The sequence below is a fragment of the Salvelinus namaycush genome, chromosome 1 (assembly GCF_016432855.1).
Source record: "Salvelinus namaycush isolate Seneca chromosome 1, SaNama_1.0, whole genome shotgun sequence".
Taxonomy (NCBI): domain Eukaryota; kingdom Metazoa; phylum Chordata; class Actinopteri; order Salmoniformes; family Salmonidae; genus Salvelinus; species Salvelinus namaycush.
This window is the reverse complement of record NC_052307.1, coordinates 23,895,414-23,919,795: the sequence shown is the minus strand read 5'-3', so window position 1 is coordinate 23,919,795 and position 24,382 is coordinate 23,895,414. Positions and strand designations below refer to the sequence as shown.

Below are 24,382 nucleotides of genomic sequence, written 5' to 3'. Positions count from 1 at the left end.
ATATTATGCAGCTACACTTTGGCCATTTGGTACAACGTGTCCAAAAAACATGCAATGATCATCGTGTACTGATGGCGGCGGTAATGAGCCGAATGGACTTTAAATTGGCAGCACTTACCTACGGAGAGGAAGAGAAAGTAGGAAGTTGAGGTTTGAGTATTTTCGGTAAAACTTTAGTTGCGAAATTAATTTACAAATACCATATAAAAACCTCGTATTTGAAGTGGATATTAGCTGTCTTCCTTATTTATGTGTGTATGACGTTTGCATAGCTACGACTAGCTTGCTGTTTTGGGAGCAGCATTATCAGTTGCAAATAACAAGTCACTAGCTATATAGCAGCTTGCTAGCAATGAACGACACTTTGGCCCTTCTACAGAAATTCAATGCGCATCCAGATTCCCGCTGTTGGTATGTTGCATGGAACCCCAAAGGCACATTGCTGGCATCATGCGGTGGTGACCGAACCATTCGGATATGGGGAAGGGAAGGTAAATATGACAAATCCGCTGTGAAATGAACATTGACAGCAGCATGTGCCCGCGGAAACAAACAAAAAATTAGAAGGGGGAGTTCCTGTATGTGGGCATTTCTGCATCTGCAGGCACCTCTATATATTTATATTGGTTTTTAAAGATCCACATTGCAGAAATCACTCCGCCATTTCCTGGTTGCTACAATTCTGATTGTTCGCCTAATTTAAGTTTGTGACAAAACAAGCAGTCATTGTGTAGAGTCATTGTACCATCTAAACCTTTGAAATGTTTTCCATAGCCACATATATTGTATTTTCAACTGCTTGAAGCTGGTCTACAAAACCTAAAGTAAAAGATGCAAAAGTGAAACTTAAGCACGGGAAACTTAAGCACATTTAACAGATCTACCGCTTCTTAGACTTGATTTCAATGAGAAAGAAATATAGTTCTTTCAATGTGAATTTGGTCTGGTCGCTCAAAAAGTTACATATTCTAGTTTTAAGTTAGGTTACAGGCGGGAAGCCAATGCCCTCCAGTACAGTAGGTGGCATTAATGCACAATAATGTTGGATGCCAGCCACTGATAAACCATCATAAGTAGGATCGGTGGCGACAACGTTATCTAGCTAGCCGTACGCCAGTGGACAGTCTGCTAGTTTAGCCATCTAGTCCTTAGGAAGACTCCAGTACACAGCAGATGGGAGTGTCACCGTGTGCTAGTTAACTAGCAGGCCAGCTAGCACACGGAGCGACAGTGTGCTAGCAATCTAGCTGGCACACGGTGTCGCTAACTATCAAGCTAGCTAGTACACTAACCTCCAGTCTGCCCTATTCATTTATTTCAATTGAGTGATTTCCTTATATGAACTGTAACTCGGTAAAGTCTTTGAAAACAAGGCTCACTAAATACTATCAGCATATCGATTGCGCAACCAGGGCTGGCAAAACCCTAGAAAACCCCATCACTAACATTGAGTGGCTGCTGCCAACATACTGACTCTACTCCAGCCACTTTAATAATGGAAAAATTGATGTAAGAAATGTATCACAAACCACTTTAAACAATGCCACTTCATATAATGTTTACATACCCTACATTACTCATCTCATATGTATATACTGTACTCTATACCATCTACTGCATCTTGCCTATGCCGTTCTATACCATCACTCATTCATATATTTTTTCATGTACATATTCTTATTCATTCCTTTACACTTGTGTGTATAAGGTAATTGTTGTGAAATTGTTAGGTTAGATTACTCGTTGGATATTACTGCATTGTCTAAACTAGAAGCACAAGCATTTCGCTACACTCGCGTTAACATCTGCTAACCATGTGTATGTGACAAATAAAATTTGATTTTGATTTGATGTTGTGTTTATAATTTTGTTAGGCGTAGCTTGCTGTGCACACTGTGTCGCTAACTAGCAAACTACACTGAACAAAAATATAAATGCAACATGCAACAATTTCAAATATTTCACAGAGTTACAGTTCATATAAAGAAATTAGTCAATTAAAATAACTTCACTGGGCCCTAATCTATGGATTTCACATGACTGGGAATACAGATACCCTAAAAAAAAGGCAAGGGCATGGATCAGAAAACCAGTCAGTGTCTTGTGTGAGCACCATTTGTCTCATGTAGCGCTACACATCACCTTCACATAGAGTTGATCAGGCTTTTAGTGGCCTGTGGAATGTTGTCCCACTCTTCAATGACGGTGCGGAGTTGCTGTCGAACCAGAGCATCCCAAACATGCTCAACTCACATGTCTGGTGAGTATGCAGGCCATGGAAGAATTGGGACATTTTCAGCTTCCAGGAATTGTGTACAGATCCTTGTGACATGGAGCTGAGCATTATTATGTGAAAACATGAGGTGATGGCGGCGGATGAATGGCACGACAATGGGCCTCACAATTTCATCACGGTATCTTTGTGCTTTCAAATTGCCATCGATAAAATGCAATTGTGTTTGTTGTACGTAGCTTATACCTTCCCATACCATAACCCCACTGCCACCAAGGGGCACTCTGTTAACAACGTTGACATCAGCAAACCGCTCGCCCACACGATGCTATACGTCTGCCATCTGCCCGGTGGCCATTAAAAATGAGCATTTGCCCACTGAAGTCGCTTATGATGCCGGACTACAGACAGGTCAAGACCATGGTGAGGACGACGAGCGTGCAGATGAGCTTCACTGACACAGTTTCTCAGGGAAGCTGGGTGAAGAAGCTGTATGTGGAGGTCCTGGGCCTGCGTGGCTACACTTGGTTTGCAAGTGTTGGTCGTACTGCCAAATTCTCTAAAATGATGTTGGAGGTGGCTTATGGTAGATACATGAACATTACATTCTCTGGAAACCGTTCTGGTGAACATTCCTGCAGTCAGCATGCCAATTGCATGCTCTCTCAAAACTTGAGACGTCTGTGGCATTGTGTGACAAAACTGCACATTTTAGAGTGACCTGTTTTTGTGCCCAGCACAAGATGCACCTGTGTAGTGATCATGATGTTTATACAGCTTCTTGATATGCCACACCTGTCAGGTGGATGGATTATCTTGGCAGAGGAGAAATAATCATTAACAGGGATGTAAACATTTGTGCACATAATTTGAGAGAAATACACTTTTTGTGCTTATGGAACATTTCTGGGATCTTTTATTTCAGCTCATGAAACATGGGACCAACACTTTTTACGTTGCGTTTATATTGTTCAGTGTAGTTAGCACACGGTGTCGCCGGTGTTTCATGCAGGAACCAATGGGATGCAGGAATGCCCACATGCCGGACCGCCCCAAATTGCAGTAGCACACTACTGGAAAAAATGACCCCCATTTGATTATCTGTGTAGGTGACTCTTGGGAATGCAAGACCGTGCTCCAGGATGGACACCAGAGAACAGTCAGAAAGGTGGCATGGTCCCCATGTGGGAACTACCTGGCCTCAGCCAGCTTTGATGCCAAAACCTGCATCTGGAAAAAGAAGAATGATGATTTTGAGGTGAGGGGACTTGCAACTGTGAACAGCATATGCATTTATGGTGATGATGGTAAGACATGGCCCTAGTTGAGAGCATCACACTGTCTCTGTTTCTTTCAGTGCTTGACTGTTTTGGAAGGACATGAGAATGAGGTCAAATGTGTGGCCTGGGCCCCATCCGGTAACTTGCTGGCCACATGTAGTAGAGACAAGAGCGTCTGGATCTGGGAAGGTTAGTGCGGCACCAATATAGAAATACAAACTAATTTCATTCCTATCACGTGAAACAAGTATTAACATTCAACTGTTTCTCTGCATGTAGTTTTGAATAGTCTCTCACCATCTCTTTCCTTCTCAGTGGATGAGGAGAATGAGTATGAGTGTGTGAGTGTGGTAAACTCTCATACACAGGATGTCAAGCATGTTGTCTGGCACCCAACACAGGAGGTACTGCCTATTTCATATGCTGTTTCACTCCTTGTACTAATAGCAATGTTATATAATCTCATGACACCCCATTGCAAGGCTTCTCTGGACTAATCGTTTCACTATTCTGTACTCTGCATTCACTGTCTCCCCCCATTAAAGCTAAGTGATGTTCTCTACGCAGCTCCTCGCCTCATGTAGCTACGACAACAATGTGTGTGTCTATAAAGAAGAGGATGATGACTGGGAGTGCAGGGCGACCCTGGAAGGACACACCTCCACTGTCTGGGGTTTGACCTTTGACCCAAGTGGCCAGAGACTGGCCTCCTGCAGTGATGACTGTACTGTGAAGATCTGGAAAGAATGTCAGCCTGAAGGTGGGCAGGGTGAGAAAGATGCACACAATGCTCCATAGATGTATAGATGGTTTGGGGAAAAGGAAGGTAAGGAAAAACAACAGATTTTTTATATATTTCTTTTTACAGAAGGCACCGACGCGGCTTGGAAATGTGTTTGTACCCTTTCAGGGTTTCATGGACGGACAGTGTATGATATTGCATGGTGAGAGTCCTCTTTATAGAAATATACACTAACGTCCAAAAGTTTGGGGTCACGTCGAAATGTTTGTTTGAAAGAAAAGCATTTTTGGGCCATTAAAATAACATCAAATTGATCAGAAATACAGTGTAGACATTGTTTATGTTGTAAATGACTATTGTAGCTGGAAACGGCAGATATATATATATATATTTTTTTAAGAATATCTACATAGGCGTACAGAGGCCCCTTATCAGCAACCATCACTCCTGTGTTCCAATGGCACATTGTGTTAGCTAATCCAAGTTGATCGTTTTAAATAGCTAATTGATCATTAGAAAACCCTATTTCAATTATGTTAGCACAGTTGAAAACTGTTGTCCTGATTTTAAAGAAGAAATACAACTGGCCTTCTTTAGACTAGTTGAGTATCTGGAGCATCAGCATTTGTGGGTTCAATTACAGGCTCAAAATGGCCAGAAACAAACCACTTTCTTCTGAAACTCGTCAGTCTATTCTTGTTCTGAGAAATGAAGGCTATTCTATGTGAGAAATTGCAAAGAAACTGCCAAGAAACTGAAGATCTCGTACAACGTAGTACACAACTCCCTTCACAGAACAGCGCAAACTGGCCCAAACAAGAATAGAAAGAGTGGGAGGCCCTGTTGCACAACTGAGCAAGAGGACAAGTACATTAGTGTCTAGTTTGAGAAACAGACGCCTCACAAGTCCTCGACTGGCAGCTTCATTAAATAGTACCCGCAAAACACCAGTCTCAACGTAAACAGTGAAGATGCGACTCCGGGATGCTGGCCTTCTAGGCAGTTGCAAAGAAAAAGCCATATCTCAGACTGGCCAATAAAAAGAAAAAATTAAGATGGGCAAAAGAACAGACACTGGACAGAGGAAGATTGGAAAAAAGTGTTATGGACAGACGAATCTAAGTTTGAGGTGTTCGGATCACAAAGAACATTCGTGAGATGCAGAACTTGACGCCACCTGTCAAGCATGGTGGAGGCTATGTGATGGTCTGGGAGTGCTTTGGGGGTGGTAAAGTGGGAGATTTTTACAGGGTAAAATGGATCTTGAAGAATGAAGGCTATCACTCCATTTTGCAACGCCATGCCATACCCTGTGGACGGTGCTTAATTGGAGCCAATTTCCTCCTACAACAGGACAATGACCCAAAGCACAGCTCCAAACTATGCAAGAACTATTTAGGGAAGAAGCAGTCAGCTGGTATTCTGTCTATAATGGATTGGCCAGCACAGTCACCGGATCTCAACCCTATTGAGCTGCTGTGGGATCAGCTTGACCGTATGGTACGCCCATCAAGCCAATCCAACTTGTGGGAGGTGCTTCAGGAAGCATGGGGTGACATTTCTTCAGATTACCTCAACAAATTGACAACTAGAATGCTGAAGGTCTGCAAGGCTGTAATTGCTGCAAATGGAGGATTCTTTGAACGAAAGCAAAGTTTGAAGGACACAATTATTATTTCAATTAAAAATCATTATTTATAACCTTGTCAACGTCTTGACTATATTTCCTATTCATTTTGCATGGAAAACAAGGACATTTCTAAGTGGCCCCAAACTTTTGGAAGGTAGGTTATATTTGAATGAATTTACATATTTAAAAATGCAGCCAGATTCACCAAGTTAGTACTCTTTGGTTGTTCTCAGGTGTCCACTGACGGGTGCCCTGGCGACTGCATGTGGTGATGACGGAGTACGTGTGTTTAAGGAGGATGAGACGGCTGACCCAGACCAACCTGCTTTCTCCCTGTCTGCCCATGTACCCAAGGCCCACACCCAGGATGTCAACTGTATCGCATGGCACCCCAAGGAGGCTGGGCTCCTTGTCTCCTGCAGTGACAATGGGGAGATAGCAGTCTGGAACTACCAGTCTGGGGTCTGAGAACATGTTGGGCTAGTTAGGACTTCCAGATCCAGTGTTTAACAGTGCTGAATTTACCTTGTACTGTCAAGGGTGCCAACAGCACTGAAAGTGTCATGAATGTTTATTAATCCCTCTTGCAATAACCTGTTTTAATGAGGTTAGAGTGGTTATGATTTCATTATACTGATAAGATTCCTGCCTGTGCACTTGTTTTGTGGTTCAAAAATGAATGTGGGCCCTAAATGTTCTACATGTCATAATTATGTATTTGACTAACATATTACACATTCCAATGGTGTTTTGTAATATCAAGGGATTCAACACACTTATGTCTAGATACATGTTTCCAGAAACCACTTCTAGTAAGCTTTGATAGAAAATGTCTTTGCTTTTATATTAATTGTTCATAAAGATGGTCTTCAGATTATATTAATTTACAGTCAAAGTAGTCTGGATAATTTTTATTGGAAAAGCCATGACAGCACAAAGGTATATCACCAACAAACAAAACAGGCTGATCATTAATCACTCTTAATAGCAGACAGGGTTGGGAGTAACTGAACTTATTTTTACTAATCAATTGTTGCCAGGGGGGGAAAATACATTAAGACTGTTCAATGACATTCAAATTAGTCTTGAAAGGCGCAAGCTTGTTCCACCTGAGCGAGTCAGCGGCCACTATGATTACACACAATGCGTTTGATGGATCCTTTGTCTTCTGACTTAAGGGAAAATCAGATTGCGTTACTGAGTTTGACAATTGACTAGTAACAGATTATTTAGAAAGTACCCAACCATGATTGCAGAGTTGTGAAACAGTTACAGACAAATTGAGACACTGAGTTGTTTACTAAAAATGTAAGCAGACTTCTGTAATTAGGTACTATATACACATTACTATCCTCGACTGGAACACATTTAAACAATTGTACAAAAAGGTCTGACAATTACCTCAAGCACAATAGAATATAACAGTCCAAAGAGAGATTGACTATAAATGTGACTCAATGCCTCATCTACACTGAACAAAAATAAACGCAACATGTAAAGTGTTGGTCCCATGTTTCATGAGCTGAAATAAAAGATCCCAGTAATGTTCCATATGCACAAAAAGCTTCTCTCACACATTTTGTGCTTTGTATACATCCCTGTTCGTGAGCGTTTATCTTTTGCCAAGATAATCCATCTATCTGACAGGCGTGGCATATTAAATAGCATGATCATAATACATTGTGTGTGCGAGCGGTTTTCTGATGCAAACAGTGCCCCATGGTGGCGGTGGGGTTATGGTATGAGCAGGCATAAGCTACGGACAATGAACATTGGCAATTTGAATGCACAATAATACCGCAACAAGATCCCGAGGCCCATTTTTTTGGATGGTATCTGTATTGCCAGTCATGTGAAATCCATAGATTAGGGCCTAATTAATTAATTTCAATTGACTTTCTTCATATGAACTGCAACTCAGTAAAATTGTTGAAATTGTGTTTATATTTTTGTTCATTGTAAAACAAAACAAACAACCTCTACTGATCCCAGCTTGAATTGAGAAATGACTTGTCATCTGTTGATGCCTGATTAGTCTGAATCACTGTCTCCATCGCTGTCTGCCTCCTTCACATCCACGCTGAACTTATACTCCTGATCACAGCCCATGTAGGCATCACTCATGAAGTACAGTGTGTAGTTGTGAACGCCCAGCACTGGTGCAACAAAGTCCAGCTTCACCTGCAATGGGAGAAAAGGGCACAGAGAGTGAGGCCAAGCAATGCTGACACAGAGGGTATTCACCTTTTAAGATTACTTTTGGGCTTTCAGATGCTAGATCATTTACATGCTAGCCTACATGTAGGCGACTGTCAAAATATGCAGATGCTTGCATGTATTGGCTCTTTAAGGTCCAGTTAGGGTTCTAAACAGACCTTGGCCTTCTGCTGCAGGGTCAGCCTCTTAATGGAGATCAGGCTGTTGGACTTGGGGTCTCCAATCACCACCCACCAGCCCTCCTCACGTTTCTGAAACAACAACACAGTCAAAGGTTATACATGGTCATTGTTGAGTTTGTGCTTTTTGAATGAATCACTAGAGGAGTTCTGACAAACTGGTGGTGATGATCCATACCTGGGGGAAGAGTGGGGCAATAACAGGCCCAGTCACCTCTTCTTCTCTCTCCAACTGGACCAGAACCAGCACTGGACCTCCACTGTAAACACAAAGATATGATCAGACACCTTCACTTACTCTGCTTCTCTCATTGGTCTATAGATTCACTGGGCAGTAGTAGTAAGTAGCAAAGACCTTATAATTAACAACCTCCGAAGAAAACAAACATTTTCCTGTGGTACTGATCTCTATATTCAGTCAACCTATTTCCCTCTACCACCCTCATTTAAATCACCTCTTGATGTTCTCCTTCTCTGCCACCTCGTAGGACAGTTCAATGTTAGGGTAGCGGTTACAGAAGCGAGCCACGTCAGCTATCTGGGTGTCTGAGAGCTGCAGCAGCCCACTACGATCCTCATCCTCCATCTCCATGATGTCAAAGATACTCTCCACACCCTGAGAAATACGAGAGATCAGCTTCAAGATCCACACCAAATCAAGATGACCATGATCCCTTGTCTGGAAAACGGAAGTGTTACAAATGAATAGAGTCACAGGCAGTAGTGGATGTGTTACCTTGTCCATGCAGCGTTTGATGTGCTCAGAGGTGAAGTAGGGCAGCTGTTTGAGGTAGGAGTCCTTGGACCACATGGCCTGGGTGACCATCTGAGCCAGCTCCATAGCAGCCAGCGCAGGGCTCAGCCAGCCATTACTGGACAGCACATCTACACAGGCCTGGATCAGACGCACAGCCTGGACAGGACACACAACCATACACATAGATTTTAAAACACTAGCACACTTCAAATCTGACCCTCTACTTTCTGAACTCTTCAACACTAGGTCATACTAGAGTCTTTCTGCTCTACAGAGTCCATTTACCACAGCTTCGACTGCACCAACGCATCTATTCATTTCTCATTCACCTTGCTGAGGATCTCTTCTGTGTCTGACTGGAGCTCAGCGCTCAACTGCATCCTGGACAAGTGAGCCTGCAGCAGCAGGTTGGTCTTCACATGGGGGTCGTTGAACTTGGGGTTGTTCAGTTTGTGGGGCACCTTCTGGGCCAGCTGAAAACACAACATATACAACTTGATTAATGACAATTTCATAGAATGCTTCCAGATTAGTATTTGTGAGCAATGAATTCACACTTTCCATTACTTCCAGTTCTTCATGGCTATTTGGGTGGGGTAAGTCTGCAAAAGTGCATATTATGATTATTGATGTGCATTAGTGTGTTTACCTGTCTGAGCAGGTTGTCCTCATGGTGTCTGATGGGGATGTTCTTGTACTCAGCAGCATTGGAAATGATCTCAATCAATCCACGGATCTTGGTCTTGGCGTTCAGGGACATACTGAACAACTCTGATACAAACACAAAATATCAGTAACTCAAGTTATATACTGTATAATGTATGTATTCTATTTTAACATTTGCTTAGTCTATGGGGTGGTTCACAGCATAGGTGATGTGACTGATAAAGCCATATTTAGTGACAATGGGATGTTGGTTGTGGTAGTTCTCACCGATAGTGGTGTAATTGATATAGTAGTAGGCAGCAATCATGCCCAAGTTAAGAGGTGCCACGTCCATCTCATCCTCGATGCTGATGCACTTGGACTGCTCCAGGTCATGCAGGGTGTTCTCCACCAGCTCTGACAGGTGGTCAGACAGATGACGGTGAGACATGCCTGGAAGGGAGAGATGGAGAGCAGCACATTAACATAAGACTACTAGACAAAAACACTACAGGTATGGAAAAATACTACATGTCTAGAATTTCAACAGTAGAGAGCAGTGCCAGTGCTGTAAGTGTGCCTGTCTCACCTTGCAAGTTGTAGTAGTTGGGGTTCTGGGTCATCCGGCGGTACAGGAAGGTCCAGGTCAGGTAGTCCACTGCGTCCTGTTTGTTCTCCACCGTCTTGGTGACGATCTCAGCATTGAAGTGGTCGTGCATGCAGTGGTCCAGGTGAGATTCCACCGGCAGGGGCTCATACAGGAACTTCTTGAAGAAATCCTAGATTTGAGAAAAATAGATTAGGTTTTAAAATTACAGAATGATGGAGTGACTGAGTGAAAATGGAGAGAAAAAGAGGATATTGCTGACGTACCTTTTTGGAACCCTGGCACATGATGACACAGCGTCCCTCATCGTCCTGCAGGGGCCGGTTGGCCTTACCCACCATCTGGAGCACATCGTAGATAGGGTAGTCCACATAGCTGGGGACACAGAGGACAGGGTCACTAACACACTTAAACTGAGGCAGGGGGGGGGTCTGAGTGATATAGACTAGGGAATGTAGTCATTACAACAACCAAAAATATATATAATAAACAAACAGTGTTACTTACGCATGTATTTTGCCATTGTAGTACTGGGTGTCCATGATAACAACCAGGTGAGCAGATATGTTTGTGCCCCAGCAGAGGGAGCGTGAGGCCACTACAACCTGGACTGCACCTGCAGACAGAGGACCAGACACAGTATGTCATTTAACAATCATCCGCTATACTTTCTCTAACTATGTACTATATCAGCAGGTCTAAGGGAGTGGCCAGTTGTACCCGAGTTGAAGAGCTGTTCCACGATCCTGCGTTCTGTAGTGGACAGGCCCTCGTGCAGGTAGCCCACCCCATTGGCCAGCGTCTCCTTCAGGGTGCCGTCTGTCACCTTCTCCAGGAAGGGAGCCAGGTCCTTCTCAGTGCAGTGCAGGAACCTACAGGGAGACAGGTACATCTGTTACTGCTCTGAGACCTCATGTTATAACATCTACCAACACTGTATACATAGTTTTAACTCCTTGCACCACTCAGAACTATTAAAAAGTGTGTAAAGGTTATGGGTCTGACCTCTGAGGGACCACATCAGCAGCACAGAAGGTGAGGATGTCGATGGCGGTGAGGCGGGTCTGTCGGCGGGACGGGACGAACACCACAGCCGGTTTAGAGGGGGAGTGCTTCATGATAGCGTGGTACACTGGCTTGGCCATGGACAGCAAGCGAGTCTGGGTGTGACTCACATTGAAGCCCTGAGAGAGAGAGGCATTACAATTAAGGTAAATTGAGCAGATATGATATTATCCAGCCAGATAATAATATATTTTATGGACAAAACCTTATTGGTGTTTTATTTGGATAAGGGCAGGTTGATGATGTAACAGGTTGAGAGGACATTACAGTCATGGTACAGACCTGGATGTGCAGCTCCAGAGGAACAGGCCTGACGTTGGGGTGGAAGTTGAAGGTTGCGGTGGTGCTGCATCCCAGCCAGTGGGCCACGTCTTTGGCGTTGGACAGGGAGGAGCTGAGGGCCACGATGCGGATGGGACGCTCAATCTGAGACGAGATGTACCTCATCCTGGAGCAGATCACCTCCAACACAGGCTTCAAGCAAGACGGTGAGTATGAATATCAATATATTTTACTTCACATGTCAAAAAAGCATTGTATAGTTCTTATCTAATCAAAGCACTAGGCATGTGGACATATAGGTTTCATCAGTTTGGATCATGGCCTTACCCCGTTCTCTCCTCCAATGAGGTGAGTCTCGTCCACGATGAAGAGGCTGACGTTCTGGACGTTCTTCCTCTGCTTCCAGCGGCGCGACAGGATGTCCCATTTGTCCGGGGTGCTGACAATGATGTCACCCTTCCCCAGGAGCTTCAGGTCAGTGCTAGTCTCTCCCGTCAGCAACACCACCTTCTTATTCAGAGCATCTTGGAACTTCTGGTGCCAGTCAACAAACACCTGGACACACACGAGTGATGTTAAACGGGGTGGAAGGAATGGGTAATATAAGTGCGAATAATCAGAAGTCAGACAAAAACAACATTATGTTAAAGTCGAAAACACTCCATCTTGATAACCCTGTACCTGTTCAGCCAGGGCCTCCATTGGTGTGATGTAGACACAACGTCCCTCTGCGTTGTGCAGCAGCATCCTCAGGATGGCAAACTCAGCACAGATGGTCTTCCCACTGCCGGTGGGGGCTCCCACAAACACGTTGTCATCACTGTTATACACAGCGTTGAACACTGGACAAACAGAGAATACCACACGTTATTTTACTCAAAATGTAAGCGACAAAGGTATAGAGGTATGTGCCTGATCGAAGTCATTGAATGGGCCACATTGGTCTTAGAGGTCAGATGGGTGCAGTGAGAAACTGTTAGCCCAAATGGTGACACTTCAGAGTCTCAGAGTGTGTCTTACCCTGTGTCTGGATGGGGTTGAAGAAGGGAAACTTGTTCTGGTAGAGGGTCTCGAAGGCGGCATTACGCAGGGCGGTCACAGGCAGAGGCTGCAAGTCCAGCAGCTCAGTAGGGGGGGGGTACTTCTCTGGCAGGATCAGGTGGCGGAAAGACACCGGCAGCTGGGTCTCACAGGCTGAGAGAGAGAGAGAAACATTTTCAATTGACATCCTCCAAAACTTTAGATTTGCTTACACAGTTTGAATCGACTAAGTTACTAATAAGAGCTAGCCAGAGGAGTGTCGCACTCACACAGCCAGCGGTCCGAGGCAACGCGGATGAAGTACTGTGGGGGCAGGGGCTCGAACACGGGCACGAAGAAGGTGACCAGGTGCTCGTCCTGGGCGTACTTGGCCTTAAGCAGGAAGTACTCATGGTGTAGGATGACCTCACTGTCTACATCCTCCACCAGGATCCAGAAGGCCTCTGACGAGCCATGCACCTGTATGGGCCAAAGAGAGGGTGTGTATGAATGTGTGGGTGTGTTACAGTAAGAAAAACCTAATTTAATCTGAGCCATGTAACAGCTATAAACTAACAGCCTGAGGGTAGTATACAGATCCACTGACCTTGTCATCCCACTGGAAGTCTGGTGTGATGGTGAGCTCCACCTTCAGTGTGGAGCGGGTGATGGGCTGCAGGTGAACGGCAAGGTCCAGTTTGGGGAACTGGTGCACGTACTTATGGATGGTCTTCCCCATCTTGGGCATGCGGATCAACTCACCTGAGGGACAGAAACACTTTCAATGACAACTTCAACAACCGGGGATGAATCAATGAGTGTGTAGTGTTAGTGGGTCCAGATCGAGGTGGGGAATTTGGGGTGCAATGCAGAGCAGACTCACCAATCTCATTGTGGTTGAGGTCATAGAGGCGCTCGAAGGGGAAGTTCTTCTTTTCAATCTTCTTGATGACTTCCTCTGGGAGCTTCCTGAACTGACGCAGAGGAGACATGGACTGCCACCTGTGTAGGAGAGGGACACATTCAGACAGAGAAGACCAGAGGAACATCACATTTCATTCCAGCCTCATCATGTACACTGAACAAAAATATAAACACAACATGTAAAGTGTTGGTGTCCCATGTTAAAATTAAATATCCCCAAAATTATCCATACGCACAAAAAGGTTATTTCTCTCAAATTCTGAGCACAAATTTGTTTAAATCCCTGTTAGTGCGCATTTCTCCTTTGCCAAGATAATCAATCCACCTGACAGGTGTGGCATATCAAAAAGCTGATTAAACAGCTAGATCAGTACACAGATGCACCTTGTGCTGGGGACAATAAAAGGCCACTCTAAAATGTGCAGTTATGTCACAACACAATGCCACAGATGTCTCAAGTTTTGAGGGGAAGTGCAATTGGCATGCTGACTGCAGGAATGTCAACCAGAGCTGTTGCCAGATCATTTAATGTTAATTTCTCTACCATAAGCCACCTCCAATGTTGTTTTAGAGAATTTGTCAGTACGTCTAACCGGCCTCACACCACATGTAACCACGCCAGCCCAGGACCTCCACATTCGGCTTCTTCACCTGTGGGATTGTCTGAGACCAGCCACCTAGACAGCTGATGAAACTGAGGAGTATTTGTGTCTGTAATAAAGCCCTTCTGTGGAGAAAAAGTCATCCTGGCTTCCAAGTGGATGGGCCTATGCCCTCCCAGGCCCACCCATGGCTGCACCCCTGCCCAGTCATAAGAAATCCATAGATTAGGGCCTAATTAATTAATTTCAATTGACTGATTATATGTACTGTAACTCAGTAAAATCGTTGAAATTGTTGCGTTTATATTTTTGTTCACTATAATTCACTAGGACTGGTGACTAAGGTGTTCATCAGTGAAAACTAGGAATAAACAGCAATGGTTAACTTACATCCTCTTGTCAATCATCTTGCAAAGGTTCATGGTCTTGTCTGTGAGCTGGGCCCATCCCCTGCTCAGGACGATCTCAAAGATGGCTCGCATCAGTCTTCCAGCACTCTGAGGAAGGATATAGTTAACAGTCAGATGCTGGTAACATACTTAAAACATCTCTCTAACCAAACAAACAAATGGACATAGCCTTACCTGCGTCACATAGACCATGTCAGCCATCAGAGCAAAGCCCTCCAGTTTGAGCTGAGAGATGTAAGCCTGGAGCAGCACGTTGATCTGTAATACGAACACCCACCTCAGAACTGGCTCATAGCAACAGGGCTCTAGCAATACATACTGCAGTGGTGTTCCATATCATTGATCAGTGTACAGTGTCAACATTGACACGTGTAGTAGTATTATACCTTGGCGCTGGGCTCCTCAATGCTCTCCTTCACTGGAATGGGAACTCTCTCCAGCAGCTTTTGCAGTTCCAGCTTCTCTTCCTGAAATAAGACCCCACGTGAGCATTCATGTATCTGTAGCATTTTACTGTACAGTTGCTGGTTTGGTGTAGACCTGGGCCAAAAGCATTCAGTAACATTTGTGGCCTTTTGTAATTAAATATAGTATTCCAGAGTAGGGATGGGCATTTTAAAAGATTTCACCTTTTTTCCCTGGCTATTCAGATAGTTGAAATACATGTTTTTATAAAAAATAAAAAAAGTTTTCAAACTTCAATGGAGACAGCCGGTGTGCTGCCCTCTGCTTGTTTCAGCAGAAGGGTGTGTGTGGGAGAGAGAGAGAAAGTAGCCAAACTTGTTGCTGCCATAGGTTATCTATCTTACCATCTGGTAGTGCCTGTCTTGGCTGCATCAAATCGTTGTAAAGAAGCTAGCTGGCTACAGGCCAGTTAAAGACTCTAGCTAGCTACCTGGCTAACTTAACTGGCTACTTTAAGTTAGCTAGCTAGCTTCTTTACAACGATTTGATGCAGCCAAGACAGGCACTATCAGATGGTATGATAGAAAAGCGTGTTGCTGCCGTTATCTATCTAGCTTACGTAGCACGGCTAACTAATTGAGTATTTTTTGCATGAGCTTCCTGTCCTTGTCTACAACTCCATTCATAAGAAACAGCAGCCTACCTCTTGGTTGATTATTTTAGTCTACTCCTTCTCATTTAGCCAACTTAATTATGTTATTTTAATTCCATTTTGTATTGATTAGAAATCTCCCTCTTCACTTGCTACACATGGAGCCTCTGAATGCAGCAGCGCTTTGATTGACTGACAATAACAACAAGCTACACGTGTGAAACGAGTGTAGGCTGCCGGTGAATCTTTTTAATGGGGCGCACTCATACAAACTGTCATTAAACAACAACAAAAAATGTAATGGTTTATCCTTGTAGGCTATGTAACAATGTCACATAGATAATCGTATTTCATTTTAGTCAAAGCCTTTTCATTGTTAAAGTAGGCCGATATTTATTCTCTCAAAAGTTAATACTCTCCCAAGTAAGCGAATAGTAACGCCCATTTGGATATTTGAATAACCGTGCCCATCCCTATTCTAGAGTGCTGCATACCTCTCTGACAGTGATGTTCCTGAACTCAGAGGAGAGGGAGAAGACACGGAAAAGCTCGATCTCACTGAGGGTGGGCTTCAGCAGCTGGTTGTACGTCTGGATGGAGTCATGGGTGATGTAGAAGTGGCTGGCGATGCGACCCAGATCCGTCACCTTCAGGGAAGGATGAGAAAAGTAATCTATTATGAATATCAATAGCATAATCTTTGTTTTCACCATCTCAGAATCTTGAAGAGGCCTCAATAGGTCAGTGTCATTGCATTGATCCCACTGGACAGAGTGCATGTGTAGAGCGGTGTGTACCTGGAAAGCGCCGGTCCGCTTGTCGTACTTGACCAGGCTGTTCTTGTCCAGCACATTGGCTGCCGTGTGGATCAGGTCCATCCTGCGGCGCTCCAGCAGGGGGTCCGAGCTGCGGTCGTCATGGGAGACTCCGTACAGGGTGGGGTTACGGAGCATGCGCACGTACAGGTAGGTGTAGCCCAGCCAGTTCACAGCGTCCTGATGAGGAGACAACAAGGGAGGAGTGAGACCACTACAGCAGCAAGGGTTTGAATGTTAGCACTAATGGTTCTAGTTGACCAGTCTCTCCACAGGTAGTTTCAGTACCAAACCACAGCATGTCTGTATTGTTATTAGTGGTGAGTTGTGTGCGGTGTTGTAAATCCAGTTTACGCTCACCTTAGCATTCTGCACGTTGCCCAGCACTATCTCAGCGTTGAGCATGTCTGGCAGCTTGGACACCATCTGGCTCTCGATGGGCAGCTGCTGGTTGAGCAGAGATAGGTAGTACTGTAGCTCCCCATGGGATGTGATCAGAATGCCCTCTCCCTTGGTGTCGTACTGAGGACGCCCCGCTCGACCAAGCATCTGAACACAGCACAGAACACAGGTGTCATTCAAACTCACAAAGCTAACAGAGTTTGAGCATTATTTAGCTCATAAAATACTCTGCTACAGTGAAGTCTAGCCCTGTGTATGTACCTCACTAGTCTAATCCGGCCAATGCAGACTAACCTGTAGAATGTCCAGGGCTCCCAGCTCTGTCCATCTGCCTTTTTCTGGGCTGTACACCTGGGTGCCTTTGATGATGACAGTATGTGCAGGCAGATTCACACCCCAGGCCAATGTGGCTGTGGACACCAGCACCTGAAACAGACAGAGCCCTTTCGGTGAGACAGGTCCGGTGACATTGTAACAATAGCTCTGACTGTATGAAAGGAAAGAGGTTAGTAGAGACTAACCTGGATGTGGCGATCAGCAAAGAGATCTTCCACCAAGGTACGGTCCACTCTGGTCATACCAGCATGATGGATGGCGAAACCGTAGGGCAGCAAGTCCTTCAGCTCAAGGTTCTGGGGGATGAAAAAAATGTATGTAATGTTCCTTTCTTTTTAATGGGCAATATGCAGAAATTGCTTTGCCATTTCCTGGTTGCTAAAATTATAATAGTTCAATTAATTTCAGTTTGTGACAAATCTAAACGGCTGTGAAATATATTTTCAATAATCAAAAATATTGTATGTTCAGCTGTTTAAAGTTGGTGTTCAAAACCAAAAGATGTAAAAATGAAACTTAACGGGAAGCATAGAAATAGCACACACAAAACAGATCTACCGCTGCTTAGACTTGCTTTCAATGAGAATCACAGATCTATAACTCACAATTCTATGTGAATTTGGTTTGGTCGCCCAAAAAGTTACATATTGCAGCTTCAATAATCAGATTATTGCAAAGATTTGTTATTTTACTGTTAGGAATTTTATGAATAATGACTAAACAATATCTACATTTAAATAGAACTATAACTAATTGAACTCTTCTGATTAATAATGTTAATTCATAAGGGATTATGTAGCATGAACAAGGAGTAATTAAAACATAATAAACACCATTCCAACTTAGTTGGAGAGATATGTGTTGTGGGTTATTAAGTAAGCAAAAAGGATCGTTAACCTATGGTTGAACCGACTCAACTTAGCCCTGGGATGTTTAGATAAGGCAGCGAGTGACTCCCTAGGTTTTTCATTATCTGGAGCTGTCTGCTAAAGTGGTAATAAATTATGGTGAAACTTCAGGAGTTAATCCAGTTATATTGTGTGTCATGTGTGTGCGCTGGTGAGTTGGGATGAACTTTTGAACCTGTTTTGTCTTGGTTGAGAGGAGGAGATTCATTCTGTAACCAATGACGTCATATTTTGTATATAAACTGTTGTTTGTGGTTCAATGGGAGCGTGCTCCGAGAATAAATACTATTATCTAATTTTAATAAGACTGGTCCCTGTCTATTTTATGCAAATAAGAATCTTACAATTATGAAATTCCCATGACAATATTCACAGATTTGGGACAGATGTGTGTAGAATTCTGGACATTCTACAGGCTTTGTTAGCTAAAATTAGTCCCCAGGTCAGATGAACTCACCTTGCACTGCTCTGCCTCAGTCCTGAGGACCTCAGTTGAGGCTGACCCCTCCCTCAGGAACAGCCCCAGGGTGTCTTTCTCCAGACACATGTCCCTGATAGCCCGGGCCGTCTTCCCCGTCTCCTTCCTGGAGTGGACAAACACCAGCACCTGACAAACAGTTAGCACAGGAATACTAGATTGTGTGGAATGTTCTGTCTGTTGATATTTCTCATCTGATAGACATTAGGATTTTCCGGGTCTCATATTTTGTGTTGGCGGCAATGCAGAGTCAGATGATGGTTGAAGAACACTAGGCTGAGCAGGCCTCACCTGGTTCTTCCCAGCATGCTCCATGATCTTCTCATAGACAATTTCATTCATGATCTGGAAGCGCTTGATAGCCTTCTTCTCAGTGATGCCCACATATGTCTGTTCCAGGGGCACTGGACGGAAACTGGAAGACAGAAAAGACTATCAGTCAGATTTGTGCTTTCAATCCAACCTCTCACAAAACCTGTTCATCTATAGTAGGATGATAAATGAGAGTGTGTGGAGAGATTGACCCTCCTTCCTGAGCCCTGGCTGACCTGTTGTCAAAGTAGAAGAGTCCCTTGGCGGGGTCTACCCGCAGGCAGGTGGCCACGTCCTCGTAGTTGGGCAGGGTGGCACTGAGACCCAGCAGACGCACGTCCTCCTGTGTCAGCTCCACGTTGCGGATGGTCCTGGCCACCAGAGACTCCAGGACTGGCCCACGGTCATCATGCAGCAGATGGATCTCATCCTGACCACCAGACACACACTCAGTTACATACAGCTCTTACACCCAATGAGTTTATAACTACAGTTTTAAAAAATCATGTCAAATAACATAAATGCTTGGGAAATAGTAATGGGATGTTTGATTAAAGGGTCTTGCATAAAGTCCATAAGAGGACCATTTAAGTTTGAGAGAGTGTCTGTACTTACAATGATGATGAGGCGCACTAGCTGGGTGTAGGTGCGCTCGCCTCCTTTGCGTGTGATGATGTCCCATTTCTCTGGGGTGCAGACGATGACCTGGGTGGCATTGATCTCCTCTTTACACAGCTGGTGGTCTCCTGTCAGCTCAGACACTATGATGCCATAACTGGCCAGACGCTGGGAGGGAGGGAGACATGCAAAACACAATCACAAAATTCCTTATTATACAAACATAGCCCCCCTGCAATTCAAGTGCGTGACAGCATATAACACTGAGTTCTGACCCCATAAAAAAAACAAGTCTCACCTTACTAAAGCTTCCCACCATCTCCTGTACCAGTGAGCGCATAGGAGCCACATAGATGATCTTGAAGTCGTCCAAGTTGATGGTTCCGTCCAGGTTGATGTGCTTGCCGATCTCTCTTAGCATAGCCATGAGGGCCACGTTGGTCTTACCTGCTCCCTGGAGGCACCCAGTGGAATAGGCAGAGGAAGAAAATACATTGGGATAAGTTATAAAACAAAAATCCGAGTTCAACAACGGCACTATTGAACATATGCAACATGACAGAGTGCTGAGCAGAGAGCAGTGTATTATAGTTGACCGTGGTTTATTTACTAACCGTAGGAGCACACACCAGCAGGTTCTCATCGGTCTCCATAGCAGTCTTGAACAGCTTGCTCTGAATGCGGTTTAGGGTTTTGAACCCTTCGAAACCTGCCTGGGCATACTTGGGCAGCTTCTCAATGGTCACCAGCACCTAATAATACAGATGATCAATTGAGGCTTGGGTGACATTTCTTGAAAATAAGACCATTCACTTGCTAGAAGCGTCAGTACTGACTACATCAAAAAGATACATAGGCGCACACACACCTCATCATCAGCGAAGGGCTTGGGTTTGAGTGCAGGGACGTGCACCTCCTCGTAGCCTTTGCGCTGCTTGCGAAAGGAGCCATCGGGCAGCTGGCACCTCTTGTTGGCCATGAAGTGGCTTCCCTGGGTGAAGGCCAGGTCCTCCAGGTCCAGCAACTGTTTAGGGGTCATGGACTGAGAGAGGGGGGGTAAATGGTTGAAGTTAGGATTTATTTAGCATCAATGTATTCATATTGAATGCATGTCATTGCTACATGTGTGTAATGTTTATAGTTTATGTGAAAATTGTCTGTGGATTACAGTGGCTATAGACAGGCTATAGTCATGTGTGCATTATTCATGGTCCTCCTCACCTCTCCATGGTCGATGTCCATAGACTCCAAGTCATTGTCCACACGAGACTTCCTTACTCTCTCCCTGCGAGATCGCTCTTCCTGAAGACATGAACACCAGCCGTTGTTTGAGACCAAGGGAACCAACATTAAATGCTTAGGTGATCATTTATCCTTCTATGTATTTCAGTCTGTTCCAATACGTCTACAGTACACAGTGTAGAAACAATGACTTATCCAGTGATTAATACAACAATTAAGATGGTTTCTTACCCTAATAATATCCTCCTTCTCAGTCTCCTGCAGCTGATAAAGAACTTTGGACAAGTCTGGATCTGTCTCCATCTTTCCTATGATCTTCTCCTTCTCTGCTTCGCTCTGAGCACTTGCCAACATGGTACAGTACTGGACTGTAGCAGAGAAATTGATTACGAGTGACCTCTCAATTTTGGCAATGCATGCTGTTATAGTTCCCCTCTAAATGTTAACTTAATGTACATTAGTTGTGGAAATGATAGGTACTCACTCATGCGACGATGCTGACGAAGGATTTTGATGAAGTCAAAGGTGTTGAATCCCAACAGTAAGACCAGCTGGTTCTCACATTCTCGGTCATCACTGGCCGTCTGTGGAATACAGAGACAGGGAGTCAGTCAGAGACCAAGGCAACCACATAGACAAAGGCAGAGATACTGAAACAAATAGACACACAAACACATACCTTGAGGATCTCCAGAACCTCATCTGCTTTCTTCTGAGAGATTATGGCATCGTCATAGAAACGGCTGAGCTGACGTTGGAGCCAGAAGGCATCGATGTCACGAGGGTGCAGCTCCTTCTTCTTGGCTGTCATCACATCACCTGTCACACCAAGCTACAGGATACATGTTTAATTAGTGCAATGGTTAAAAGAGACATTTTAGTTTAGTATAAACACAGACGTGTGTGTTATGTGAATGAGGGGTCTTACGTTGGCTGTCAGAGTGCAGCCCAAGTCTGCTTCCTCTCCTTCACTCTCTTCATCTGAGCCGTCATCTCGCACCTCCCCAAACTGGTCCTCATCACCCTCCTCCTCATCAGATTCAAACTGGACATTCACTCCGTATGTTTCGTCAATGTTGTCATCTGTGTGTTGAAACATTGGTTCATTTTAGTGCATAATAGTAGCCAGAAATTAATGCATGATCCAGTTGAGTGAATATAATGTAAACATTCCTTCATCATTGTGTTTGTTTCTTTACCCATGTTCTGGAGCTCTTTGTCGCCCCCGTAGTCACTGATCTTCTTGCCCAGGTTGACCAACACGTGGTAGCGTGTGTCATCTGCAGGCCCTAGTAACTGCTCCACTTCACGCCGTCTCTCCTTGTCCCTCATCTTGTCATTCTTCAGCACAGCCAGCACCTCATCAGCCGCTCCACACAGGATATCTCTCGGCTGCAGATACAGAAATACAGCACAGGCATATTCAAGTCATTGATTTGAATAGAACATTGTTCATTCCACCATTATATATGGTCTGCATAGTGTTCTTCATTCTTTTCAAACCAATGACCCCTTGAGACAGACACATAATTGCACAAGTGTCTTAACAGTTATTTCTCTGACCTGATCTCCAAGCGCAGCCTGGATGAAGCTGAGAAGGACCTCATAGGTCTCCCTGGTCTCCTTGGTCTTAGGCTTGTACACGATGCCCACCATCTCATCAATGCCCTCTGACAGGAGGGTGAAGCCCTTCATCTTGTTCATGTCATGCCTGTCCTCATCTCTCTTTCTCCTCCTGCACAGTTTAAAAGACAAAGGTGGAGGGAATAGTCATACATGGGTTAGTCAGTCAAGAAGTGTTTCAGACATGCACCAGAAAAAGACTTGAAGAGGCACTTGTACTTACTTTGCCCGTCTCTCCTCCAGCATTGAAGGTTTGGTCCTCTGGGACTTGTCACCCATCTTGGTTCCCACCAACTTCCCCACCAGGGACAGCACCTCTCCTGTGGGCTCATCACGCCTTGTGCGGTCAATGAGCGAACGGTCTGCTTGCAAGACCAAGTTGGAGTTCTAGTATTGGACAATAGACAAAGTTAAGAGGAAGGGTAAAGCAATGTAAACTTGCCTTCACCATGCTGGCTAGTTATACGCTTACTGAAGCACAAAAACAACACATTTAGAGAAATTCGTTTGCCAACATTGGACAAACTGGCTAGCTAACAGACTAACGTTAGCTGGCTAACTTCTCGCTAACTACCTAGCTAGTAACCAGTAGAAATTACAATACTGTGTCCAGAGACATTAGCATACCGGTAACACGTTAGATAACTACTGCAAACTACTTAGGCGCAAGAAAACAATACAGCACGAGTGAAAACATCTCCAAGTAACGTTAGTTAGCTTAGTTCAATTTCATACTTACCGCTTTGTACTCATACTGCAAGCTACGTGCAGTAACATCCGCCATGATTGCTTGAATGAAAGTTTAAGCACTTTTGTGGTTCAAAAGTTACAATTTACAGTGTCACTGGAAGAACGATGACTAGCTAATGTTATCTAGCTGAACATTAGCTAGCGAGTTTCTAGAGCAGCCAGCTAAGATGGGGATGCTATACTAAGGTTGGCTAACGTTAGCTCCACAGCCAATGTTGATGTGCTTGGATCAAGAAATAGAGGTAAGCGAAAATCCTTTGTATCAATATATACAGTTAGCGATATGTGATGTACTTGTTGTTAGTAAAAGCGTTAGCCATTCGTTTCTGCGAACACGCTCACTCCAACAACAAGCGGCGCTTCAGTTACTACTTCCGCTTCCGTCCGCGTCGTAGGTCAAATTCGAAATTATATATTTTTTACAGTTACCTCTATCAATTCGACGAAGCAGTACAGCTATGGCCAATTTAATTAAATATAGGGGTTTCTAGAATCTAAACTAATAGTGAGAGTATAGCATCCCCATCCATATGTTAGTGCTGTGTCAGGTGTCCCAGGTTCAAAACCCCCGCTCAGACTGTTCCTCATCAACCACCACTGACTGTATTGTTAGCCCGGCTGGGCTTTGGTGACTATTATATAATGACAAGAGGTCATATAGGTTTGTGAATACTGCCCAACAAAGGCATAGCTAATAATTGGGCTGCTGTGCCATTCTTTAAAAAAACATAGTTAGGAAATTGCCTGCAGTTGCTCCATTCCCTTTGTGTTTGTACATACTGCAATATACTGTAGCTGTAGTGTATAGCCTGATCGCTAATCTCTATTGCATTGCCTAGTAATCTGTGTGGCACTTTGGTGATAAAAAAAATACAATTAAAATGGTGGATAGTATTTTAATATGTAGGTTACTGTGTATCATCTCCTGGATATTTTCTCTTCCTAAATACTTCCTGTACTGCGATCACCTCAGGCCCACCCAGTCTCAAATTATCTGGACACACACACTAGGCTACGTATACAGTAGACGTAAAATACTGTACTATCCACTGGTATCCACCATTTCATTATTATCCTATAATTTTTTATCACCCAGGTGTCGCACATAAACACATTATGTTTCTATGATTGATTATGTTAATGAAAGACTAGAATAATCAAGATTTTATGAGGAATACAATGTGTCTGTATTGTATGTGCCTATGTAAACCACGACGGAGGGTATTCATCTATTATTTCTTCAAACTA

The 24,382-nt window shown here is 44.1% G+C and overlaps 2 protein-coding genes across 5 annotated transcripts; one reads left to right on the top strand and one right to left on the bottom strand.

Annotated features, from left to right (window-relative positions):
* The first annotated feature begins 110 nt into the window (after positions 1-110).
* On the top strand, positions 111-7,384 carry LOC120065803 (probable cytosolic iron-sulfur protein assembly protein ciao1-B). 4 transcript variants are annotated; one of them, XM_039017095.1, is made up of 7 exons: positions 111-491; positions 3,343-3,491; positions 3,591-3,702; positions 3,829-3,917; positions 4,081-4,273; positions 4,385-4,457; positions 6,119-7,384. In XM_039017095.1, the coding sequence occupies exons 1-7, from the start codon at positions 353-355 to the stop codon at positions 6,351-6,353; spliced, it is 990 nt and encodes a 329-aa protein (XP_038873023.1). In that variant the 5' UTR covers positions 111-352; the 3' UTR covers positions 6,354-7,384. The 4 variants fall into 4 exon arrangements, with proteins under 4 accessions (XP_038873023.1, XP_038872947.1, XP_038872879.1 ...); XM_039017019.1 differs by having other exon boundaries at positions 4,382-4,457; XM_039016951.1 differs by having other exon boundaries at positions 4,081-4,282.
* LOC120065693 (U5 small nuclear ribonucleoprotein 200 kDa helicase) lies at positions 6,782-23,471 on the bottom strand. The gene is made up of 44 exons (XM_039016810.1): positions 23,124-23,471; positions 22,608-22,771; positions 22,325-22,496; positions 21,961-22,153; positions 21,690-21,844; positions 21,441-21,593; positions 21,246-21,345; positions 20,993-21,129; positions 20,741-20,821; positions 20,388-20,561; positions 20,134-20,271; positions 19,818-19,973; positions 19,517-19,687; positions 19,138-19,331; positions 18,881-19,004; positions 18,569-18,718; positions 17,389-17,499; positions 17,162-17,293; positions 16,826-17,014; positions 16,448-16,645; positions 16,145-16,297; positions 14,980-15,060; positions 14,768-14,851; positions 14,574-14,680; positions 13,541-13,659; positions 13,265-13,419; positions 12,948-13,137; positions 12,658-12,831; positions 12,319-12,479; positions 11,965-12,192; positions 11,638-11,829; positions 11,296-11,474; positions 11,011-11,162; positions 10,798-10,906; positions 10,557-10,665; positions 10,273-10,462; positions 9,972-10,136; positions 9,688-9,809; positions 9,368-9,511; positions 9,018-9,194; positions 8,737-8,897; positions 8,460-8,541; positions 8,261-8,353; positions 6,782-8,066 (listed from the first exon to the last, which is right to left on the bottom strand). The coding sequence occupies exons 1-44, from the start codon at positions 23,166-23,168 to the stop codon at positions 7,917-7,919; spliced, it is 6,414 nt and encodes a 2,137-aa protein (XP_038872738.1). The 5' UTR covers positions 23,169-23,471; the 3' UTR covers positions 6,782-7,916.
* Between the last annotated feature and the right edge of the window lie 911 nt (positions 23,472-24,382).